Here is a 21,291-nt window from a genome sequence, read left to right as displayed (position 1 = left end):
AGCAGATTAAAACACTGATATATGAACCTGTTGAGACATTGGTACAAAACTAGTTACTAAACCTAAACAGTCACCATGGACTCACCCAGACTCAACCTGATCACTGTGAACAGTTTATTAAAACAGGTTCTGAAACTGTCCACCAGCGAAATCCAGAAAAGCATCAAGGCAATTGTTTTAGATGGGAAAGAGAAATCCCCAAGGATTAATTCACCAGTACGTCCGGACCAAAGTAACTTTGGTATAGATGAAGAATTCGTCGTGAAGAACTTGAAAGACAACCTTCCACCGTTCTTCCGTCACATTCCAAAAGATGAATCAAGAAGATACTGTGAGAGCTTATGTGAATTCAGCCGGTTAATTGCTCGAGAGACTGTGAGCAAAATAAACAACCGCATAGCCTTTATGCTTACAGACATTTCTGAGGGAACCTGTGATGGTTCAGAAACTTTAGACGCAGTGATTGCTCTAATTGGCAATATAACAAATTGCTTGAGCACTTCATCCCCCACCCACAGTCAAGCAGAAGACCAGGACCTTCATGAGGACAGTGGTGAACAAGGAAGACGTATCTCACATCTGAGAAAGTCAGAGGAAAATTCTGATGATGGAAATGGTGAAGATGGAGATTCTGGAAATGAATATTCAGATTCTGAAAATTCAGACCCTCAAGAGGACATGGATGACACGGATTCAGATACTTTGAATTCTGATGAGGAAAAATCTGATGAGGAAAATTCTGATGAGGAAAAATCTGATGAGGAAAATTCTGATGAGGAAAATTCTGATGAGGAAAATTCTGAGGAGGAAAATTCTCATGAGAAAAATTCTGAGGAGGAAAATTCTGAGGAGGAAAATTCTCATGAGGAAAATTCTGATGAGGAAAATTCTGAGGAAGAAAATTCTGAGGAGGAAAATTCTCATGAGGAAAATTCTGGAGATGAATCTTCTGAAGATGATAATCCGGGAGATGAATCTTCTGAAGATGAGAATTCTGGAGATGAATCTTCTGAAGAGGAAAATTCTGGAGATGAATCTTCACATGATGGAGGTGGTGATGGTGAAACATGTTCAAAAATGACACAAAGAAACCTTTTGGCCAAAACCTCTGACAAGCCAAGGCATCCTTGTGAGCCAACAAGGACGTCAACGCCGAACTTAGCTCACATACAGCTTGACTTGGTCATTACAGGACTGGTTATGTACACCATAAAGAAGGCCAAAGTACCACCGAGTCTGATAGATGCGCACAGTCTTATCAAACATCTTTCAGAGAAGGCAAAGCAGCAGATCAAGCACGATGCCACATTCGTAACCACATTCCAAAATGTTGAGAAGATCCACAAGGCCGTGTTCAAAGAAGTGCTGAAGAAAATTGGCACTGAGAAGGAAGTTCTGCAATTCATGGAGACACAGAGGGTTGACTCCATCTTCATTGATGAATTGAGGATTCAATTGATGTCCCCTCCACCTAAAAAGAAAGGATGTTTTGGCCGGTTTGTCTCTTCCATTGGAAAACTGTTCAGGGGAAGGAAGGGTAGGACCTGATCTACTCAGATCCCGACTAGAGAGTGCTACCTTACATGTGAACTGTAACAGATTGCCCGTCTGGTTGGTGGTCGTTTTGCTGGTGATCAGTACTTGTGATAATGATAACAGGTGCAAACATGCTGGAGGTGTTGTGCCCTATATAGGGGAGATGTTAATAAAGCGACTCGGACACGGTGTTTCTTCTGCGTCAGCTTCATAGAGAATTGTTTATAATTCACAGAATCAATTTACATAGTTACAACAGTTCTTTGAAGAAAAAATACTAAACAATGTCATGCATTTTCTTTCCTTTTACTTATCCTATACAGCAGTGATGTTCAACCTTTTTTGAGCCGCAGCACATTTTTTACATTTACAAAATCCTGGGGCACACCACCAACCAAAATGACACAAAATGACACTCTATGGCCTAACATAGTACATATAATACATATAATTAGTAATATAGTTTCTAAATGTATGAAAAAGCACTATTTAAAATTATTTCAGCCCTTTATCACTCTTACCTTTTAATGAGATATTGAATCAGATTTATGAAACAATCTTTGATTTAACTAAACTTTATTTAACAGAGTCATATTATACCCATTTTATCACAGTTGATATGGTTTCCGAGGCGTGCCGCACGCCGGGTCTCCGGCGGCGTGGAGAGGAGGGCGACGGGGGGGGGGGCTGCTCCCCCAGCCGCGGCACGTGCCCAACGGTTTCACCGCAAATACCAATGATATCGGTGAAAGTCAAGTTTATTACAGATGTGCAGATGTCGGTAAACGAGGCGAATATCGGCCGCTACCAATGTTCGCCGATACTTCGGTGCAACACTAGATATTAGATAATTTCCCACGGCACACCTGACGATCTCTCACGACAGGTTGAAAATCACTGTGCTAGACCAAACAGGGAACCCGCCATTTTGACCTTAATGCCTATTTTGCCCATTTTCCACATTTTTACTTTGACGTACTGGTCATCAACTTCTGGGAATGTCATCTAAACAAGACAGAGATATAAACTACCTCGGTGTATTTGATTTCATCACACCGTGTGACCGTGGCGTGGCATCAAAGTTTGATTACACAACATCAAAACACGAGCTTCTGTATCTCTGGCATATTTGGTCGAATCGGGTCCAAACTAGACGTTTAAGACAAGAGTCCCGGCCTGAAGACATCTACACAGAGAACTTGACTGAAAATCACAGCGCCACCTGCTGGCTACAGGAAGTGACATGTTTTATACTTTGACGAACGGCTCCTGGCTGCTTTACAATATAGAGCTCAAAAGATCTCAGTCAAGTCATTGGATCAAGGTCAGAATTGTGACATTTCCTCAAACCGTGTAAACATTGATGTGCGCCGATGGATTGTCCTTCGCCGCACATCAAGTACAACATTGTCTCCTTTGGATGAGGAGACAATGTTGTCATAACTCCACTGTGCATTGTCCTATCACCACCAAACTGCTGTCTCATGATCAGAAACCACAGCTCTTTGTGTCATTATTTCCTCAGTGTCATAGCGCCACCTACTGAGTACTTTGTAAATCCACTTTGCATTATCCAACCGGCACAGAACTACTGACCTATGATCACAATCGTGACCTGAACACATCTATATATTATTATTAGTTCAGGGTCATAGCGCCACCTACTGATCAGTGTGAAAATGTAATTGTGGTAACATTACCCTGCGCCTGCTGCCTGTTTTGGGCAATTTTTTAATATCAGCATATTTTCTAAATCATGTCATTCTTTCATGCATCTCAGCAATATCTTCAAAATGTGTTGTGTGCTCTGTATTGTGTTGTGTGTTTTGTATTGTGTTGTCCATCAATGTGACAGAATTCATTGAAGAAATAAAAATGATGCTTCCTGGCTCGTCGCTCTTCTGGCCTCCCTTCCCACAGATCATCTGTCAATCAATCAGGTGTGGGGGCGGGACTCCGCCTTCCTTCTCCTGCCGCTCTTCTTTTCTTTCTGTTGCGTTTTGCCATCTCTGGACAAACTCGTGATCCAGTTCATCTTCCACTGTTTGCTGCAGCAGAAGAAAAGGTGTGATCTATATATATAAACTCTCTAACCTGTGTGTTGACTGAACCAGGCTAATGAATGATCTATGAGCTCAGTGGCGAGGAGACCACCAGCACCATGACCTCATAAGACAGCACATGACGACACACAGACACACACACACATACACATACACACACACTTCAGGAGATGCTCGTATGGAGGTGTTAATGAATATAAAACTACAGAGTGTTCGATTCCCCCACGCTGTCATCTGCTGTTTGCTGTCCACTCTTTCTTTTAAATGGTAACCTCTCTCTTTTTGTTGCCCCACTGAGGAAAGCCCATGAGGTTTTCCATCATCACCCCCCCCCCCCCCACACACACACACACACACATACTTCACCTCCCTATCACCATCAACACCCCACCTCCCACCCCCAGCCCCACCCTATCCTCATATGTATTTTAACAGCTCTCCTGGCACTTCTACCATCTATGCCTTCTTCTTTTTCACATTTGGACCCGTCACAGAAGCAAAGCACCGGCGTAAATAACACAATCAGAAGATGGCTGAGTTCCAGTCAGCTGCTTCAGTTTCGGGGGGGTTGTTGGTGTCGGCTCACGTGTCTTACCGGGACACTGAAGGCACTTTCTCTCACATGTTCTCCACAACCAGAGAGCGTGCAATTAAAAGTTTCCACCGGGGGAAGTAACACACACACACACACACACACACACACACACACAAAGAGTGCGAGAGAGGAAATGTTTCTGAATTTACCAATGTTGTCATTTGATGAATATTTCTCTTCTTAGATAAAGTCTCAAGAGTTTTGGGGGAAAAAGAGTGAAACCTCCTGTGGGCTTTGTGCGTTACCCCTCTATGAAGTGATGGGGGTTGTCGAGAGGTTGGGGGGGAGGGGGGGGGGTTTGATGGTGGCGGATGGGATGCCTCACCCACGCGTCAACCACTTACTCCCATCAGAAAGCAGAGATGGCAACAGAGAGGACAGGAGTGCTGTCGAGTAGAGTGAAGGAATCCAAATGTGTGTGTGTGTCTGTGTGTGTTTGTGTGTGTCTGTGTGCGTGTGTGTGTGGCTGCAGTGGGTTTTAACTTCTGAAGCCGTGTTGTCTTCCTCCCTTGGCGGCTGAACACCAGTTGGTTTCTCCACAGAGGTTCACTGTGGCAGAATTATTGCATATTGCCTATGACAGCGATAACGACTTGCCGCATATTGGGATTATGCTGCCGTGTGAAGTCTTGGCACCCACCCCATTAAATATGCATGAATGTTTGAAATGAATTTTGGAGGATCCACCACCACCACCACCACCACCACCACCACCACCACACATCCCCCGCCCCCTCCTCTTCATTGTCAAACTATATAATCATATTCCTGTCTATTAAAATTGGGGATGAATAATTTAAACGTATGACAACAGCCAGGCTCAGAAAGAGGAGGTTTGTGTTCAGCAGCTGGCAGACAAGGTGGCTTCTGATGAGCAATGCATGCTAAATTGATATTGTTGTGTTGGGCTTGTGGGGGGTGGGGGGGGGGGGGGGGGGGGGGGGGGGAGGCGACGCAAAACAATAAAAGAAAAGAAAAAAAATGTCACCCCTGTGAAATTTGACGCCACGACTTCAAAAGTGTGACACACAAAACATATTGCCAGATATGAAAACACTCAGCGAGGTTACAGGGAGGCTGCAGCAGGTGGAGTGTGTGTGTGTGTGTGTGTGTGTGTGTGTGTGTGTGTGTGTGTGTGTGTGTGTGTGTGTGTGTGTGTGCTGCACACACCTGTCAATCTGCACTCGAGCTCCACTCACCGACTTCATCCGCCCGACAGGTGTTCAGAGAAGAAGAATCTGCCAAGTGCAGAATGTAGGTTACGTTTTAACAAACAGGGAAAAAGAACAACAACATTTGACGTGTTTCAAAGTGAACGTTTCTTGGATGAAATAATAAAAAATGTTCAAAGTGTTTTCGTCCTGCAGCAGAACAAAGAGAAATGAAAAGGAAATATACATCTAAATATAGATCTACTGTACGTAGGACAGAGGGAATCTTTAACTCCATCAGTCCCTGTTTGTCATGTTGGGTTCTCCCGTGTTGAAACTTTTTTTTTATTCAGATCCAATCTGGTTCGTCTGCAGCAAAGATTTTTGTGATTTTCATAAACTGAAACTGAATTTGCTGATTTCCTGTCATTCCCCGGTCTGTTGAACAAACGATGCCAATCTTCAGACCCGACTCCACAGCTTTTCAAAATAAAAGCTCAAGCTCGATGGGAATCATTGCAGAAACCAAACAGATGTTGTGTTGTTTTTGCTTTGAAGATCAACTGGAAGTGAGGAAGTGGAAGTGACTCTATGAATGTTGATGGAATGACAGAGATCAGCTTCTCTGGTTCCCACGAATTGTCTGGGTCAGTCCAATATGGTGAAATAGAAAAAATTGAATAATCCAAACAATCTGGTGATTATCTGAGGACGCAGAAGAAGAGATGTTCTGTCTTCACTACCGACCGACCTCGTCTGTCCTGTCTGCTGCTGACACGTTGGATTAAACTCAGATTTCTTCTTTTCGGCTGCTGCTGCTCCTGGAAACAAACACGATCCGAGTCCGAGTCCGGATCTTATAACAAACACGTCAAAGAAGACGTGAAGCAGCGAGTTTAAAGAGGCTTAAAGAAAACAGGCAGATGCTGAGTCGGGGGATGATTGTCACAAATTCCACGACCGCAGAAGACGCACGTTCATTCCTCGGTTTTTAGATCCATTCGCTTGAAATTAGAACAACTGTCGCGTCTCTAACTCAAAACTGACACGTTCCACATTCCAGTGGATTTGGTTGAACTCAGATTATGTAAAACAATTTGTAAACGAGGTGAATATGTTCGGATAAACTACTTTTTTTTAAGATTTACTTTTCATACCTGCAGAAGAATATATAAAAACTCCTGTACAGGAACAGGCTGAATCACATGTACTGAGAGTGAATGTGCACGGACAGAGATGTAGAGATAGACCCTGTGTGTGTGTGAGAGAGAGAGGGGGAGAGAGAGAGAGAGGGGGGGGGGGGGGGGGGGGGGCTGATGGAGTGGGAGAGCGCGAGCTTGAAAGCGAACGCAGAAATTGGAGATATCGCTGTGGGTGGAGGGCAAACTAACTTTGAACATTCATTGCAGTGAAGTTATTATCCGTCCTCTCCAGAGGTCGCAGCCGAGGCTTCTGGGAAGTCTCCTCAAACAGGAAGGAGAAAAAAAAGACTGAGCACACACTGAAGAGAACGATATGAGCCTTCATTTATTCCCCAGACCTCAGACGAAATGTCATGTGGAGGGACGAACAGATTGAAGTCATGGGAAAAATGTAGACTCCTTATTTCAAATATTCTTTCCATTTCAGCTTATTTACTTAATTTTATGCAAAGTATTAAAGGAGAAGTTTTATGTTGTGTCTCCTGTCTGTTAACTTTAAAATCATCACAAGTAATTTGTGAGACGTCCTCTGGAGAACTTGTAAGTTGGTTTGAATCTACGAGCATTTACATGATGATACTTTGCTACTTGCAACCTGCTCATGTGTCTTTTTTAAAAGTTACATTATCCATCATCATTAGAAAACAAATTAGTGATGCCAAAAGTGATCGTGTTTAAAGGTGTTTTCAGGTCCAAGCGACATTTTACCTGCTGGCAACCGAACTCTCGATGTTTGTTATTGAGATAAACGTTAGACTAGGCACTGCCCTCTAGTGGATTCTACTGTGTAACGACCACAACAACGTTTTAAACTGACTCGTCTCTTTCTGTAAAGGAAGCACAAATGAGCCCCAGCTGATTTAGTCTTTGGGACATTGCTCACAGCGGTGAGGTTTCTAATGAGTTCTAATTGGGATCATAAAAAACTAAAACACTGCTTCACACTGTTCAGATATTCCGAGCGGAAGAACAGGAATCAATCCCACTCAAACCAGCTCAGTGGCAGCACACGCACACACTCCGGGGCCATTAGCAGCCGGCAAGCAGCTCAATAGAGCAAAGCCACAACACCTGAACAAGAGAATTCACAGCCAATAATGTTTTGAACCCAGTGGCCTCACTTGTTATTGATTTCCCTTTGCACGGTAGACACAGTGTGTGGTTCACCGCTGCTCAGATGGCAACAGTGTGTGTGTCTCAAGTTGTGTGTGTGTGTGTGTACTCGAAAATGCAGAAAATGAAAGGCAGCCGAGGCGGAGGCTGTTTCTGGATCTGTCTCTGAGGGACAAGGGACAGTGTCCGTCCAGGTGACCCGTCTAGACGATTCGTCCAGATTAGTGTCAAACACTCGATCTACTTCCTCAGGATTTAACTGGGAACTAAGATGCGAACCCCTGAGTTACGACTTGTTTGTCAAACTCCTGTTTTCCTTAAATGATTAAAAACACAACGGCTGCTGTGGAATCAAAGCAGGAATCAAAGGTGCACACGAAAGGTGTTTGGGTTCAGGATCATCCTTCAAGCCTTCCTATGTCTGTTGAAAAGAGATTCTGGGAGGATTCTTCTTACTTCTTACTTTCTTGCAAGAAACCGAGAGATAAGTAACCTGTTCAAAACTAAAGTGTGCACAGCAGAGAGTAGATCGCCCTCCACACAGTGAAGTGAGGGAGCGTCTGATGGCTATTTAACAACCCGTGTGATCATTACTGATAGAAACGCTGCTTTTAATGACCCAGAATGAACTCTTAAGAATCTGGTGAATGATCTGGTTGGGCAGGTAGCGGCGGATGTCATGCTAACGTGCTCTGTTAATGAGATTCGTCACACACACACACACGTGTAGATGTCTATACATGTGCTGGGTGTGTAATTGTGTGCATGGGGCATTGACTTTTCAAGGGAGTGGACAAGATAAAGCTTTATGTTTCTGTGTAACACTGCACATGAGCTTTCCTTGTGTGTCTGTCTCTCTGTGTGTGTGTGTGTGTGCACCCAGTGTCCACACACTTAACGCTGAGTGTTCCTCTGGAGTCTCCGCTCAATAAACTGGCCACAAATGCAAAACCTGCCAGATCAAACGGAATATCACCCGGCTAATACGACTTCAGATCAGAGGCAGAGATCTTCAAATTAGACGCGAGGTTTTGAAGTAAACGCTGTTTTGCCTCCGTGTTTCATTTATTTTCAGCTCCAGTGCCCTAATTGGCCCCAGAGGTGAGGAGCCAAGTTGAGGGGATGGGAGTGCAGACCCGGGGCCGACTATCCATCTAAAATGTGCACTAATGAAAAGGTCTGGGGAGAGATTGACATTTCGGTGCAAAAAGAGCAAAGAGCTGTCAGATCGGCGAGTGGCCGAGCAAAGAGCCCGGTGGGACTTGTGTCCTGAGAGCAGCTCTGTAGGTATTCATTAGACTCCGTCCTTTCTTTTATCACAACACGTGTCCACACACACAATCTGAGCTCTTTAGCATGTACAGAATATTTACCTGTTTAAACACCTGCATGGGAAACTGTGCCGAGGACACAGATCCCCAGTGAGGACATCCGGCTGAATGTTTTAATTCTGTGTCATTATTTTCGGCCTCAGTGTTTTTTCACTGATAACTTCTGTCTTTAATCCATGACCCTGTTAATACAGCCTGGAAACAGATTGATTCCAAAGCACATTTCCCCAAAATCGGCCAATTTCAGAGACGGTAGATTATTGTCCAATATCTCAACATTACAAACATCTGCAGCAGCTCCCTCCGGTGACCCGGTGCAGCTGCTGAGGGAGGAAGCTCTGCCTTCCATAGATGCACCAGGCTAAAAGTAAACAGCCCGTGATAATTTATTTTATCAAATACCCAACCTTTATTTGCCCTTTGTGAAGGGAGTGATAAAGCCGTGGTGAGGGCGTAGTGTGATAAACCTCAGTGCTGATACAGCAGGAGGTGCAGTGCACTGCACGGTGTGCACTGAGGGCGGTTACTGCTGAAACCAGCCTGTCAAACAAAGATAGAAATGTCATGATTGTTGATTTATTTCAAATTTATCCTGTGCAGCAAATGATATCAGCAGGTTTTGGTGCAGGTGTTGGTGATAATGTCTGTCGACCGCGAGGCAGCAGGAGTCTGGGAGAGGAGGAGCTTTCTCTTGTGGTTATTCTCCTTCACCCACGTAACTGCTGATGTTGCACCGACCCGCTTGTCCAAAGAAGGTCTCAAACCATGGGGGTTGATCCGTGGCTCAAGCAGCCTCCATTCTCCTCGATGTAGTCAGATTTGAGAACATGGCTGCAGGGATCTTTCTTCCATTCAGCCAGATGAGCGTTAGTGAGGTTCAACACTGATCTCAGGTCTGCACCCAGTTCATCTCTGCATTGTTGGAGGTGGTCGGGACCGGAGCTGGGTGCAGGAAACTACACCATCTTAATGAACCTGGCTTTGTGCACGGGGGCCTTCCACAATGATTTCCTTTCTCTGGAACTAACCCAGCCTCTGTGAACTGGGTTATTTCCCCCCCGTATAAAAAACTGAGAATATGGAGCAGGTTGTTGCTGCAGGAGGAAACCTTCCCAGTCTGTCACTGGGTAACACGTGGAGTGGGGAAGGAGAGCTTTTGTTTCCCTCTGACACTGATGGATAGCTTAAGCTGGATGAATCGGCGTCTGGACAGTCCAGACCTTTATCAAATCCTGTGGATTACCTGAAGGAAAGAACACATCAACACCAACACACCACCTGTCACTCACACCTCCGACTACACGGCATACAGCACTGGATGTATGGAGGGATTTCATATTTCCCATCATCTAAAATATGCTGGAAAGTATATTTCCTCTCCATTTGAAGCTGAGTTGAACCCAGCCACATCGTCAAATGTGAAAATATCAACTTTTCATGGAAACAAAACTGTCTCATTTATAACTTGACCATCATGCATTCATTACTTTATTCAAATAAGGGCTTTAAGAGCAGAGGGAGAGTTTGCTCAACCCTATAGAGGCGTATGTAATCCTTCACTTGACCTTAAAGTCACCATGAAATTAAAGAAGTCTGTTTCAGCTTGTTTGCTAATTTTCCACACTACAGTATAATCCCACATGTGAATAAATTGCAAAACTTTGTGTTTCACCTGCGTGGGTTTTTATTTTGTGACCGTGTTTTATTCGATTTTCCATTTTAATTGATGAAGGTACTTTTATTTTTTATTACGCTGTAAACACAAAAGGAAAATGTGTTTTCTATGTCAGCCCTTTCCTTCCTGGTAAACAACGATGTAACAAACATGTGGGAATAAAACTCAGGAGTTTTTATTCCCCTGAGATCTCATACTTTTATACTTCTGATTGATCACTGCTGTGTTGTGCTCTCGTTCAGAACATCAAATTAACGAGGCTCGATTCAGGCTGCCAACATGTTTCTTTTCTCTCTTTAAAATTGAAACATAAAAATCTCCACTTGTAGATTATTGTGAGGCTTCATGGAATAGTGACATTATGAAATCATCGTTTTAATGTCAATTAAAACATCTATGAAACCAAATTACATCACCTCATGGCCACATTTTGCCATTCACGAGAATCAGATTTTCAAGATGAATGTGTTTTCCTCGCTCCACTTTGTGTGATCAAGGTTCTTTCGTTGATAATGAGCGTTCAGAGGCCGAGTGGAGCTCGCTTCCCCGATGGAGGACACTGCTGCTCCGTCAGAAACCCCCCTGCCTCCTTCGCCAAGGCCTCCTATTCAAGCTGCTGGAAAATCTCCCACATGCTGTCAGCGGAAACACAAGGGATGACCGTGGGCGCCTGAAAAGACTCTGGAAACCAGGAAGGCGGTCCTGTCAGTGCAGCCGCGGTGGTTTCAGCACGAAGGAAAGAAGTCTCACATCGTGCTGGAGAGTCTGAACCATGAGGAGAACTGACTCCTTCAATCCTGTAGGATGGCACCGTGCTGGGTCTGCAGTAAATAGATAGATACAGTCCTTTCTGTAATAACCTCCAAGGGTCACGGCGGAGTCTGCAGCTTTTACCTTCATCACCACTGTTGAAAAAGGATTTAGTCTCTGCACAGGAGGGCCCCCCCCCCCTGAAAAAGAGAGAGCACGCCTAATGTACACAGATTATTCACAAACCACCTCCTCCTGTAATAAAACAAATTTACCGGCTGATTTCAGGTCAGTGCTTTGATCTCATAATTTCATACCCTGTCAGACTCAACCAGCCGAACGTAAACAGACGCGAGCTGGTGGAGGCGGAGCTTTGTTCAAACTCTGTGACCCCAAGTCCAACAGAATGTGTACGAAGCCGTGTAAGATGCTCCTGAGATGTTCCATTTGAATTGATGATATAATAATGGATTTTTGAGTTTGTATACACACACCTGAGGTTGAAACACAAACTGGAGGCGAGCACACACCTCTTCCTCTTCAGGCCCATTCAATCAAACCTCCCCAGATTAAACCATTCATCTGGTTATAGCTGAAGAAAGTCACAGAAATCTGCCCCTTTGTCCAGATCTGTCTCCAGGTCCGTGTCTCCGTCCTTCAACCAGGTTGTGCAGAAAATAAATATCAGCAAAAATATCAACTGACTCCATAATCCTGTTTAATTCCCTGAGATCCAGTTTCCAGACCTGACATTTTATTAAAAAGGTTCACACCCCTAAATTCATTTGAATGGGACCAGAGGACCACACGCTGAATAGAGAGAAACAATGATATTTAATAATGATATGATCATCTGAAGTGTATTACTGTCTGTGTCTGACTGTGGTTTAACTTTTGAGTCATGGGGTGAAGTGGACAAAACGTTATCCTACAGCGCCCCCTGCAGGAACAAAGACTGAAGCACACTGAAAATGAAGTAAAGCAAAATATAATCCGATTGTTTTAAGTCAATAAACGAATCATTCTACGTTCAGGTAAAGTTCAGATCTCACACGAGATGGTGTTGATTTTAAATTTAAATTAACAAAAAGAACCATCCCTGAATGTTATATTTGCTTTAAGCCAATCAAATGAGATCTGCCTCCCGGGTCGACCAATCAGAAACAGGAGTGCTTCGAGGTGCCGGTTTCACTTCCGGGTTGTGACCCCTGCTCGTGACATGTGTAGATCATCATCTCCGCTGGATGAACTAAACTGAGCAGGAGATAACTTTACGATCTGTTTACACAACCGACGTTTACACAACCGACGTGTCCGTGGTTCTGGAGTAAAGGAGCATCACCGATGACACCGGAATCAGCCTGAGTGGAGCAGACGGTGGTTTCTAATCTCACCGGTGAACATGTTCCGACATACGAAGGGGCTGCTGCCCAAACTGCGGAGTCTGCGGTGTGTTACGTGTTGTGTGTTGTGTGTTGTGTGTGTTGTGTGTTGTGTGTTGTGTGTGTGTGTGTGTGTGTGTGTGTGTGTGTGTGTGTGTGTGTGTGTGTGTGTGTGTGTGTGTGTTGTGTGTTTGTGGGTGTGTGTGTACATTTTTACTGTGTGAGTTTATGTATATACATTCAGGCACACATATATTTGTACATATGTTTTTGTGTATATACATACATACATATCTGTATATATGTTTATACATGCATGTTTGTACATATACGTGTGAGTGAATGTATATATATGTGTATGTTAACATTGGTACAGTATATATGTATACTCAGTACACACTTCCTGACTGATTTCATTAGATGATAGAACCAGATGTATGTGACCCTGGACCATGTGACTCATATTTCATATTTCATTATATTTATATCTGGCTGAATTGTTCTGTGTGTGTCCCCGACAGTCTCCGTGGTCAGCAGGGTGCCTGGAGGCTCAAGAGCACTTCAGCAGAGAGAGCTCTTCAGTACCGAGCAGGACAGAAGATCCACGGGTTCACGGTCAGAGAGGTCAGTGAGAGGTCACGGATGATAGAAGAGCTCACTAGAACCTGGATCCTCAACAGAACCATCTTCTGACTGAATTGTGTTCTCCTCCAGGTCGCCCCGGTGCCCGACCTGTTCCTCACGGCGGTGAAGTTGACTCATGACCGAACCGGAGCTCAGTACCTCCATGCAGCCAGAGACGACTCCAACAACCTGTTCAGCGTCCTGCTCAGGACGACGCCCATGGACAGCACGGGCGTCCCCCACATCCTGGAGCACACGGTTCTGTGTGGCTCTGAGAAGTATCCCTGCAGGGACCCGTTCTTCAAGATGCTCAACAGGTCCCTGTCCACCTTCATGAACGCCTTCACAGGTACAGAGAGATGAATGTAAATCCAATAAGTCCAAATGAAGGTTGTATACGTTGCTGATGTGTTTCTTTTGTGTGTTCCTGAGCAGCCAGTGACTACACCATGTACCCGTTCTCCACCCAGAATGGAAAAGACTTCCAGAACCTTCTGTCCGTCTATCTGGACGCGGTGTTCTTCCCTTGTTTACGAGAGCAGGACTTCTGGTGAGTTGGACTGTGTTTAGTGAACACTCAACTCAAACTCTACTATCTATGACACGTATGAAGAGGTGTGTGTGTCACAGTCATATCGACGGGGTTGTGTGTGTTCTTGTGTTTCCAGGCAGGAGGGCTGGAGGCTGGAGAACGAGGAGCCCACAGATCCCAGCTCCCCTCTGGTGTTCAAAGGAGTGGTGTTCAATGAGATGAAGGGGGTGTTTGTAAGAATAAAAAATAAAAACTAAAGTTACAACCCCTCCCCTCCTGTTGACAACGTGATTAATAACACAAAAAATCCACTTTGTCTGTTGTGTTACAGTCGGACAACGAGCGTGTGTACGCCCAGCACCTTCAGAACAAGCTGTATCCGGACCACACCTACTCTGTGGTGTCGGGGGGGGAGCCGCTGGTCATCCCCGACCTCACCTGGGAGCAGCTGAAGCAGTTCCACGCCACACACTACCACCCCAGCAACGCCAGGTAGTGGGAGGCGCACACACACACACACACACAGACACACACACTGACGCTGACTTGTGAGAAACGCATTAAATTCCAATTTACGTGGAAATTAATTGGTTTTGTTTCCAGCACGTTGACCTGTGAAGCCACAAAATGAACTTTATCTACTTTGAAAGTTGTAACAACACATTTACTTTGAAAGAAGAGTTAAAACCAACGCACATCTTTTCCACCAGGTTCTTCACTTATGGAGATCTGCCTCTGGAGCAGCACCTGCAGCAGATCGAGGAGGAAGCTCTGTCCAGGTTCCAGCGCATCGAGCCCAACACAGACGTCCCCCCCCAGCCTCACTGGAGCAGCCCTGTAAGTATCTCAAACCAACTTGTCTCCACTCTGAGTTGCACGTCTTCCTGTCTCCGAGTCACCGTGAGTTTTCTCTCGTCCCTCAGAGAGAGGACCATGTGACCTGCAGCCCCGACGCTCTGGCGCCGGATCCCGCCCGGCAGAACTCTCTGTGTGTGAGCTACCTGCTGGGAGAGTAAGTCCACCTCCTCCCTCCTGCTCTCCTGCTCAGACATTTGGAAGCAGAGCAGCGTTGAGGAGGGTTTATCTTCTTAATGCTGCGGCTGATCTTCGGTTGATATCTAATTCGGTTTGTTTCTTGGTCTCTCACCAGCATCACCGACACGTTTGAGGGATTCACTGTCAGTCTTCTGTCCGAGCTGATGATCTCTGGACCAAACTCTCCGTTCTACAAAGCTCTGATCGAACCCAAGATAGGATCCGACTTCTCCTCTGTTGTTGGGTGTGTACGTGGGCTGTCGATCCAAGTTTGGATTAGTTACACTTTGATTTGACCAGGAAGCTTCTAGTTCCTTTTAAAAAAGTTCCAGAGACTTAAAGATCTAGATTGAAACACACATCTCAGCATCTGCTTATCCAGCTCATGGGTTTGATGACAGCTAAACCAAAAGCTTCCTCTCTACAGATACGATGGCAGCACCAAGGAGGCGTCCTTCAGCATCGGTCTGCAGGGGATGGCTGAGGAGGACACGGAGAGGGTGAAACAGATCATCAGCCAAACCATGGACCACATCATCCAGTAAGTCCCTCAGTCCCAGTCGTCTTTGTCAGGGAGTCAAAATGAGGGAATGGGATTATTTCATTATACTAACGGCATTTTAATGGTTTAAAAAAGAGATCTGTTTGACCTAAATTTGATTTCCACACGTTTCTTCTTCTCGTCCATCACAGGAACGGCTTCGAGGAGGAAAGAATCGAGGCGCTCCTCCACAAGATCGAGATCCAGATGAAACACCAGTCCACCAACTTCGGTCTGTCCTTAGCTTCGGTGAGTTGGCTGCTGCTGTTCATCTCCAACACCTCATCACATTCTGTTTTCACCACCTCAAGGACCCTGAGTGTATTTATCAACCTCCTCATGGTCGTTAAAACCCTGTCAAGGTTAGTTTGTGTTCTCTGAGCATCTGACTCAGAGTTCGATCATTAAAAAGGTCGATTTAACAGTAAGAGTGACTATAAGAATATTTAAAATGAATAACGTATGAGCCTTAGCGGTCAACGTGTCTTTGTCCTCTTTGGAAAATGTCCCTGAAACACAGGAAACAAGAGTAAATCGAGGTGTCACATTATTTCAGTGTTGTTGTTCAGAGCTGTGTCCTCACCCTGGACATGTTGTTTGTGTTTCCAGTACATCGCCTCGGCCTGGAACCATGACGGTGACCCGGTGCAGCTGCTGCAGATCAGCGGCAGCGTTGCCAAGTTCAAACAAGCCCTGGTGGACAACCCTCGCTTCCTGCAGGACAAAGTCAAACACTACTTCAAGGTGAATGAACCCATTTCATTTTAAACACATTATATGTAACGTGAACGATTTCCCCCTCAAGCTTCACGCTCATTCGTGTTCTGCTCCTCCCTGAACCTCCTGCAGGAGAACACACACAGACTGACCCTGTCCATGAGCCCAGATGAAGCCTACCTGGAGAAACAGGCCAAGGCCGAGGAGGAGAAGCTGCAGAGGAAGATCCAGGCTCTGTCCGACAGCGACCGGAAGGAGATCTACGAGAACGGTAACGATGATCTCACCGATGATCCGTGTGGGGGGGGGGGTGTTAAAACATCAAACTCTCCATAACGTGCATGTGTCCTCCGGGGACAGGTCTGGAACTGCTGGCTGCTCAGAGTCAAACCCAGGACGTCTCCTGTTTGCCGGCGCTCAAAATGTGTGACATCGAGCCGAAGATCAACCCGACCGCCGTTCAGATGGGATCTGCAGGTAGAGCACGGTGTCCCCCATGTCCCACCTCACGTCCCACCTCATGTCCCACCTCACGTCCCACCTCACGTCCCACTTCACTCCCCACCTCACGTCCCACCTCACGTCCCACCTCACGTCTCACTTCACGTCCCACCTCACGTCCCACTTCACTCCCCACCTCACGTCCCACCTCACGTCCCACCTCACGTCCCACTTCACGTCCCACCTCACGTCCCACCTCACGTCCCACTTCACGTCCCACCTCACGTCCCACCTCACGTCCCACTTCACGTCTCACCTCACGTCCCACCTCACGTCCCACCTCACGTCCCACCTCACGTCCCACCTCACGTCTCACCTCACGTCCCACCTCACGTCCCACTTCACGTCTCACCTCACGTCCCACCTCACGTCCCACTTCACTCCCCACCTCACGTCCCACCTCACGTCCCACCTCACGTCCCACCTCACGTCCCACCTCACGTCCCACTTCACGTCCCACCTCACGTCCCACCTCACGTCCCACTTCACGTCTCACCTCACGTCCCACCTCACGTCCCACCTCACGTCCCACCTCACGTCCCACCTCACGTCCCACCTCACGTCCCACCTCACGTCCCACCTCACGTCCCACTTCACGTCCCACCTCACGTCCCACCTCACGTCCCACCTCACGTCCCACTTCACGTCCCACCTCACGTCCCACCTCACGTCCCACCTCATGTCCCACCTCACGTCCCACCTCATGTCCCACCTCACTTCCCAGCTCACGTCCCACCTCACGTCCCACCTCACGTCCCCCTTCCCGTCCGTCCCACTGGCACAGTCATTGCAGCGCTGTGGTTTCTGTCTTCAGGAGGAGTTCCGGTCCAGTTCTGCGAGCAGCCCACCAACGGTTTGGTTTACTTCAGAGCCATGTGCAGTCTCAACACGCTGCCGGAGGACCTCAGGCTCTACGTCCCGCTCTTCTGCAGTGTGATCACCCGGTGAGTCCGTCTGACAGAGACCGGGACCACGTGAGGCTGCACCGCGGGGGGGGGGGGGGGGCGGGGAGGGTTTCTCTGGGTTTAAAGAACTGATATTCATCCCTGTGCCTCTGTGTTCCCTCAGGATGGGCTCTGGAGATCTGGACTACAGGCAACAGGCCCAGCAGATGGAGCTGAGGACCGGAGGCATGTCCGTCTCCCCCCAGGTCGTCCCTGACTCCACGCAGCTGGACATGTACGAGCAGGTCAGTGACTGGAGTCCTTCCTGTGGGTACATTATAATATTTGTGTTGGCCCAGTGCATGCTGGGATAAACCCACAGTACATGCATCAAATACATAACCTTTCTTTTATCGTAAGTGTCAAAACCATTAATAATCTCGTTAGAAAAGTAAAGGTATGGACGTCTCTGTCTTGAAGAAGCAGGTAAAGAAATATATGAATAACAGAATCAAACTTGAAACCTTCCTGGAGATGATTTAATGCTCCGGCTGTTCTCTGGGTTCCAGGGTGTCCTGCTCTTCTCCTCCTGCCTGGAGAGGAACGTCCCTCACATGTTCCAGCTGTGGAGCGACATCTTCAACAGGTAGGACCTCCAGCAGCGAGACACACTATCCCCTCCACTTCAGATACACCACTGTGGTATCGTTGATGTTGTGAGATGCAGAGATCCTGAGGTAGAACATGTGTCTTCGTCCCTTTCAGTCCCCACTTCGATGATGAGGAGCGTCTGAGGGTGCTGGTGATGAGGGCAGCTCAGGAACTGGCCAATGGGATCTCGTACTCCGGCCACATGTATGCGATGACCCGGGCCGGCCGTCACCTGACCCCAGCCGGTGACCTCCAGGAGACCTTCGGGGGAATGGAACAGGTACTGATCAGATCCAGAGGAGACGAGGTGTGTGGACGTGTCGGTGTCAGCGGATCTGAGACCCTGTGTTCTGGTTGTTTGATAAATTAGGTGAAGTTCATGAAGAGGATTGCTGAGATGTCGGACCTCACCCAGGTTATCAGAACATTACCCAGAATCAAGAAGCATCTGCTGAACCCCGACAACATGAGGTGGGTTCACGTGATCTCTACTGTGGGGGGGTTTCCCTCTACTAACTCCTCACTAAAGGAAATCCAACTTCTTCCTTACAGATGTGCCGTCAACACAACTCCACAGAAACTGTCCGACACAGCAACACAACTGGAGAGTTTCATCCGGGACGTCGCTGTAAACAGGAAGCAACGCAAACCTGTCAGGGCGAACATATTAGAGGTGAAGTGTCAACACACACCGGGGTGAAAATACACCTCAACACATGAAAACTTCTTTTTACTTGTACTTGTACTTTATTGATTCGATGTTACTCCTCCAACACAGAGACCACTGGACCCTCTCGATGAGTCCGGACCGAGCAGGAAACTCATCTGTGTAAGTTCAGTCGAGCCTTTCTTGGTTTTTCCATTTTAAAGCTGTCACGATAAGTTACTTGAAGTTTATTAATTTCAGAAAGTATAAAACAGGGTGCTGGAGTGTCAGGTGCACATGCTCTACAAGATCAAAGGAAATAGAAAGTTGTTTGTGCAGCTGGAAGGAAATAAGGAAAGTCGTATTGTGGGGTTTTCCACGGTGTCTTTAAAAAGCTTAATGATGTTGAGGTTTATTAAAATGTTTTGGAGGCATAGTTTGTAAAGTCTGCTTGTGTTTAACTCCGTCTCAACGATCTAGATATTAACTTGCTGTTATAAAACTTCAACAAACTCAGAGACTGTGAAAACTACTTTCTATATCTGAAGTTTGAAGTTTCCAGGGTTATTCTTCGTCAACTCATCAGTTTTAAATTGTGAATATGTCTGGGACTCAGATATTGCTTCGTATCTGACATCGGACTTAAATATTATTCATTCTGGTTGTAATAAAATTCCAATTTGACCTTGAAACCCTCCAGTTTAACGCTGACGCTACAGTAAAATAACAATCTGCTTATAAATGTCAAACATGGTCCAGTTTGTGTTGTGATTGTGTAAAAAAAACACTTCTACACATGTTGATGAACCTTCTTCCTCAAATATACCTGTCGTCAAATCTCCACGTGATTTAATAACTTTCCGTTTTTTCCACAGGAGCAGAATTTCCAGCCGTGTCAGATGAAGACCTTCTTCCAGATGCCGTTTCCTGTGAACTTCGTGAGTGAGATCATCCGCACGGTGCCGTTCGCCCATGAGGACTACGCCAGGTACTTGAACTTTTCTTATCAATTCATTGTTTAATCACTTTTTTGTAGTTTTTGTTTTCCAGGCTGATCCTCCACCCGAGAACTGAGATTACACCATATAAGTCACATTTTGTCTTGACTTCATTTCTGTTTCCTTCTCAGTTTGAGTGTCCTCGCCCGGATGATGACAGCTAAGTATCTCCACGGGGAGATCCGAGAGAAAGGCGGAGCCTACGGCGGCGGCGCCAGGATGGGAGGAGGCGGCCTGTTCACCTTTTACTCCTACAGGTGGGCACACGTTCATCAGTTATTACTATAGTGTGTAGAGCAGCACATCTCCATCACACATATAGAGGTGTGTATACGTTGTGTATTGACCCTTGTGTGTTGTGTGTCCCTCAGGGACCCCAACTCGGTGCAGACGTTATCTGCGTTTCGGAAAAGTGTGGACTGGGCCAAGTCGGGACCGTTCACCCAGCAGGACATCGATGAGGCCAAGCTGTCCATCTTCTCCGCTGTGGACGCCCCCGTGGCCCCCGCGGACAAGGGTGAGACTCAAACTCATCCAGTGAGGCATCGGCATCGAACTCTTTAATCCACATCTGATAATGAGCTCTGCTAAATAGAATGGAACTGTTCAAATGTGTGATACGGTTCAGTGAACTTTACATTACATGGTGGTTGTCTTTAGGTTTTCTGTGCAAATAGAGGTTTAACCACAGTTTCTGATATAATATACTATCGGATTCTCTTTAACCGAACATTTATTTAACATGTTCAAGTCTCTGCTCTGAAATGCCGTCCTTGGTCATATCATCTGATGGTAGTTTGTTGTGTTTCAGGATCCGGTCGGTTCCTCAGTGGAACCACAGACGAGATGAAGCAGAGTCACAGAGAAAGACTCTTCGCTGTCTCTCATAAGAACCTGGTGGACGTGGCCGAAAGGTAAAAGAGAAACCTCAGACCTTATTCTGATGTCAAACGTATACCTTGTAGTACTACTGAAATACTTCTTTGTTGTACTTGTAAATGTAATCATTGATTTCCTTGTGTCGTCTCCCTGCAGGTATCTGAGCGCTGGTCAGAGGACGTGTGGCGTCTCCATCCTCGGCCCGGAGAATGAGACGATTAAGAAAGATCCTTCGTGGATTGTAAAATAATCTATATTTATTAATTAAAGACTCGACTGAACCTCCAGTGTCCTGCAGTGACCAGATGTGGCAAACAGAGTGAGGAGCACAACACAAGGAGGAGGAGTGTGGCCTGAAGATTGTTGTTCCTCAGATTTCTGCGTTTCTTTCTGTAGATTCCCTTCTGTACATATCCTTAGAAAATGAATATTGGAATATATAACACGACATAAATGATCGTTCATGTTTCTGTGGTTTTAAAAAA

At 46.1% G+C, this 21,291-nt stretch overlaps 1 protein-coding gene and 1 long non-coding RNA gene across 2 annotated transcripts; one reads left to right on the top strand and one right to left on the bottom strand.

Annotated features, from left to right (window-relative positions):
* Positions 1–2,492: 2,492 nt before the first annotated feature.
* LOC128455098 (uncharacterized) lies at positions 2,493–6,552 on the bottom strand. Its single transcript, XR_008341678.1, has 3 exons — positions 6,503–6,552; positions 5,365–5,432; positions 2,493–3,584 (listed from the first exon to the last, which is right to left on the bottom strand). It is a non-coding gene; the product is annotated as an uncharacterized LOC128455098 (long non-coding RNA).
* Positions 6,553–12,607: 6,055 nt separating this feature from the next.
* Positions 12,608–21,249, top strand: pitrm1 (pitrilysin metallopeptidase 1). The gene is made up of 26 exons (XM_053438354.1): positions 12,608–12,865; positions 13,320–13,422; positions 13,513–13,771; positions 13,858–13,972; positions 14,091–14,187; positions 14,286–14,446; positions 14,665–14,791; positions 14,878–14,966; positions 15,105–15,233; positions 15,417–15,530; positions 15,683–15,779; positions 16,140–16,274; positions 16,380–16,518; positions 16,608–16,724; positions 17,563–17,692; positions 17,817–17,937; positions 18,202–18,278; positions 18,398–18,563; positions 18,654–18,754; positions 18,836–18,956; positions 19,062–19,112; positions 19,805–19,917; positions 20,059–20,184; positions 20,299–20,444; positions 20,739–20,841; positions 20,963–21,249. Exons 1-26 carry the CDS (start codon positions 12,819–12,821, stop codon positions 21,054–21,056), a joined length of 3,078 nt encoding a protein of 1,025 aa, XP_053294329.1. The 5' UTR covers positions 12,608–12,818; the 3' UTR covers positions 21,057–21,249.
* Positions 21,250–21,291: the final 42 nt, after the last annotated feature.

Source organism: Pleuronectes platessa, chromosome 13, assembly GCF_947347685.1.
Source record: "Pleuronectes platessa chromosome 13, fPlePla1.1, whole genome shotgun sequence".
Classification (NCBI taxonomy): Eukaryota; Metazoa; Chordata; class Actinopteri; order Pleuronectiformes; family Pleuronectidae; genus Pleuronectes; species Pleuronectes platessa.
This window is presented reverse-complemented; position numbering and strand designations above follow the sequence as displayed.

Coding starts and splice junctions, on each gene's coding strand:
- pitrm1 (XM_053438354.1), top strand. CDS start 12,819: ATGTTCCGACATACGAAGGGGCTGCTGCCCAAACTGCGGAGTCTGCG. Junction 13,973..14,090: donor TTACGAGAGCAGGACTTCTG/GTGAGTTGGACT, acceptor TTGTGTTTCCAG/GCAGGAGGGCTGGAGGCTGG. Junction 17,693..17,816: donor TTCTGCAGTGTGATCACCCG/GTGAGTCCGTCT, acceptor GTGTTCCCTCAG/GATGGGCTCTGGAGATCTGG.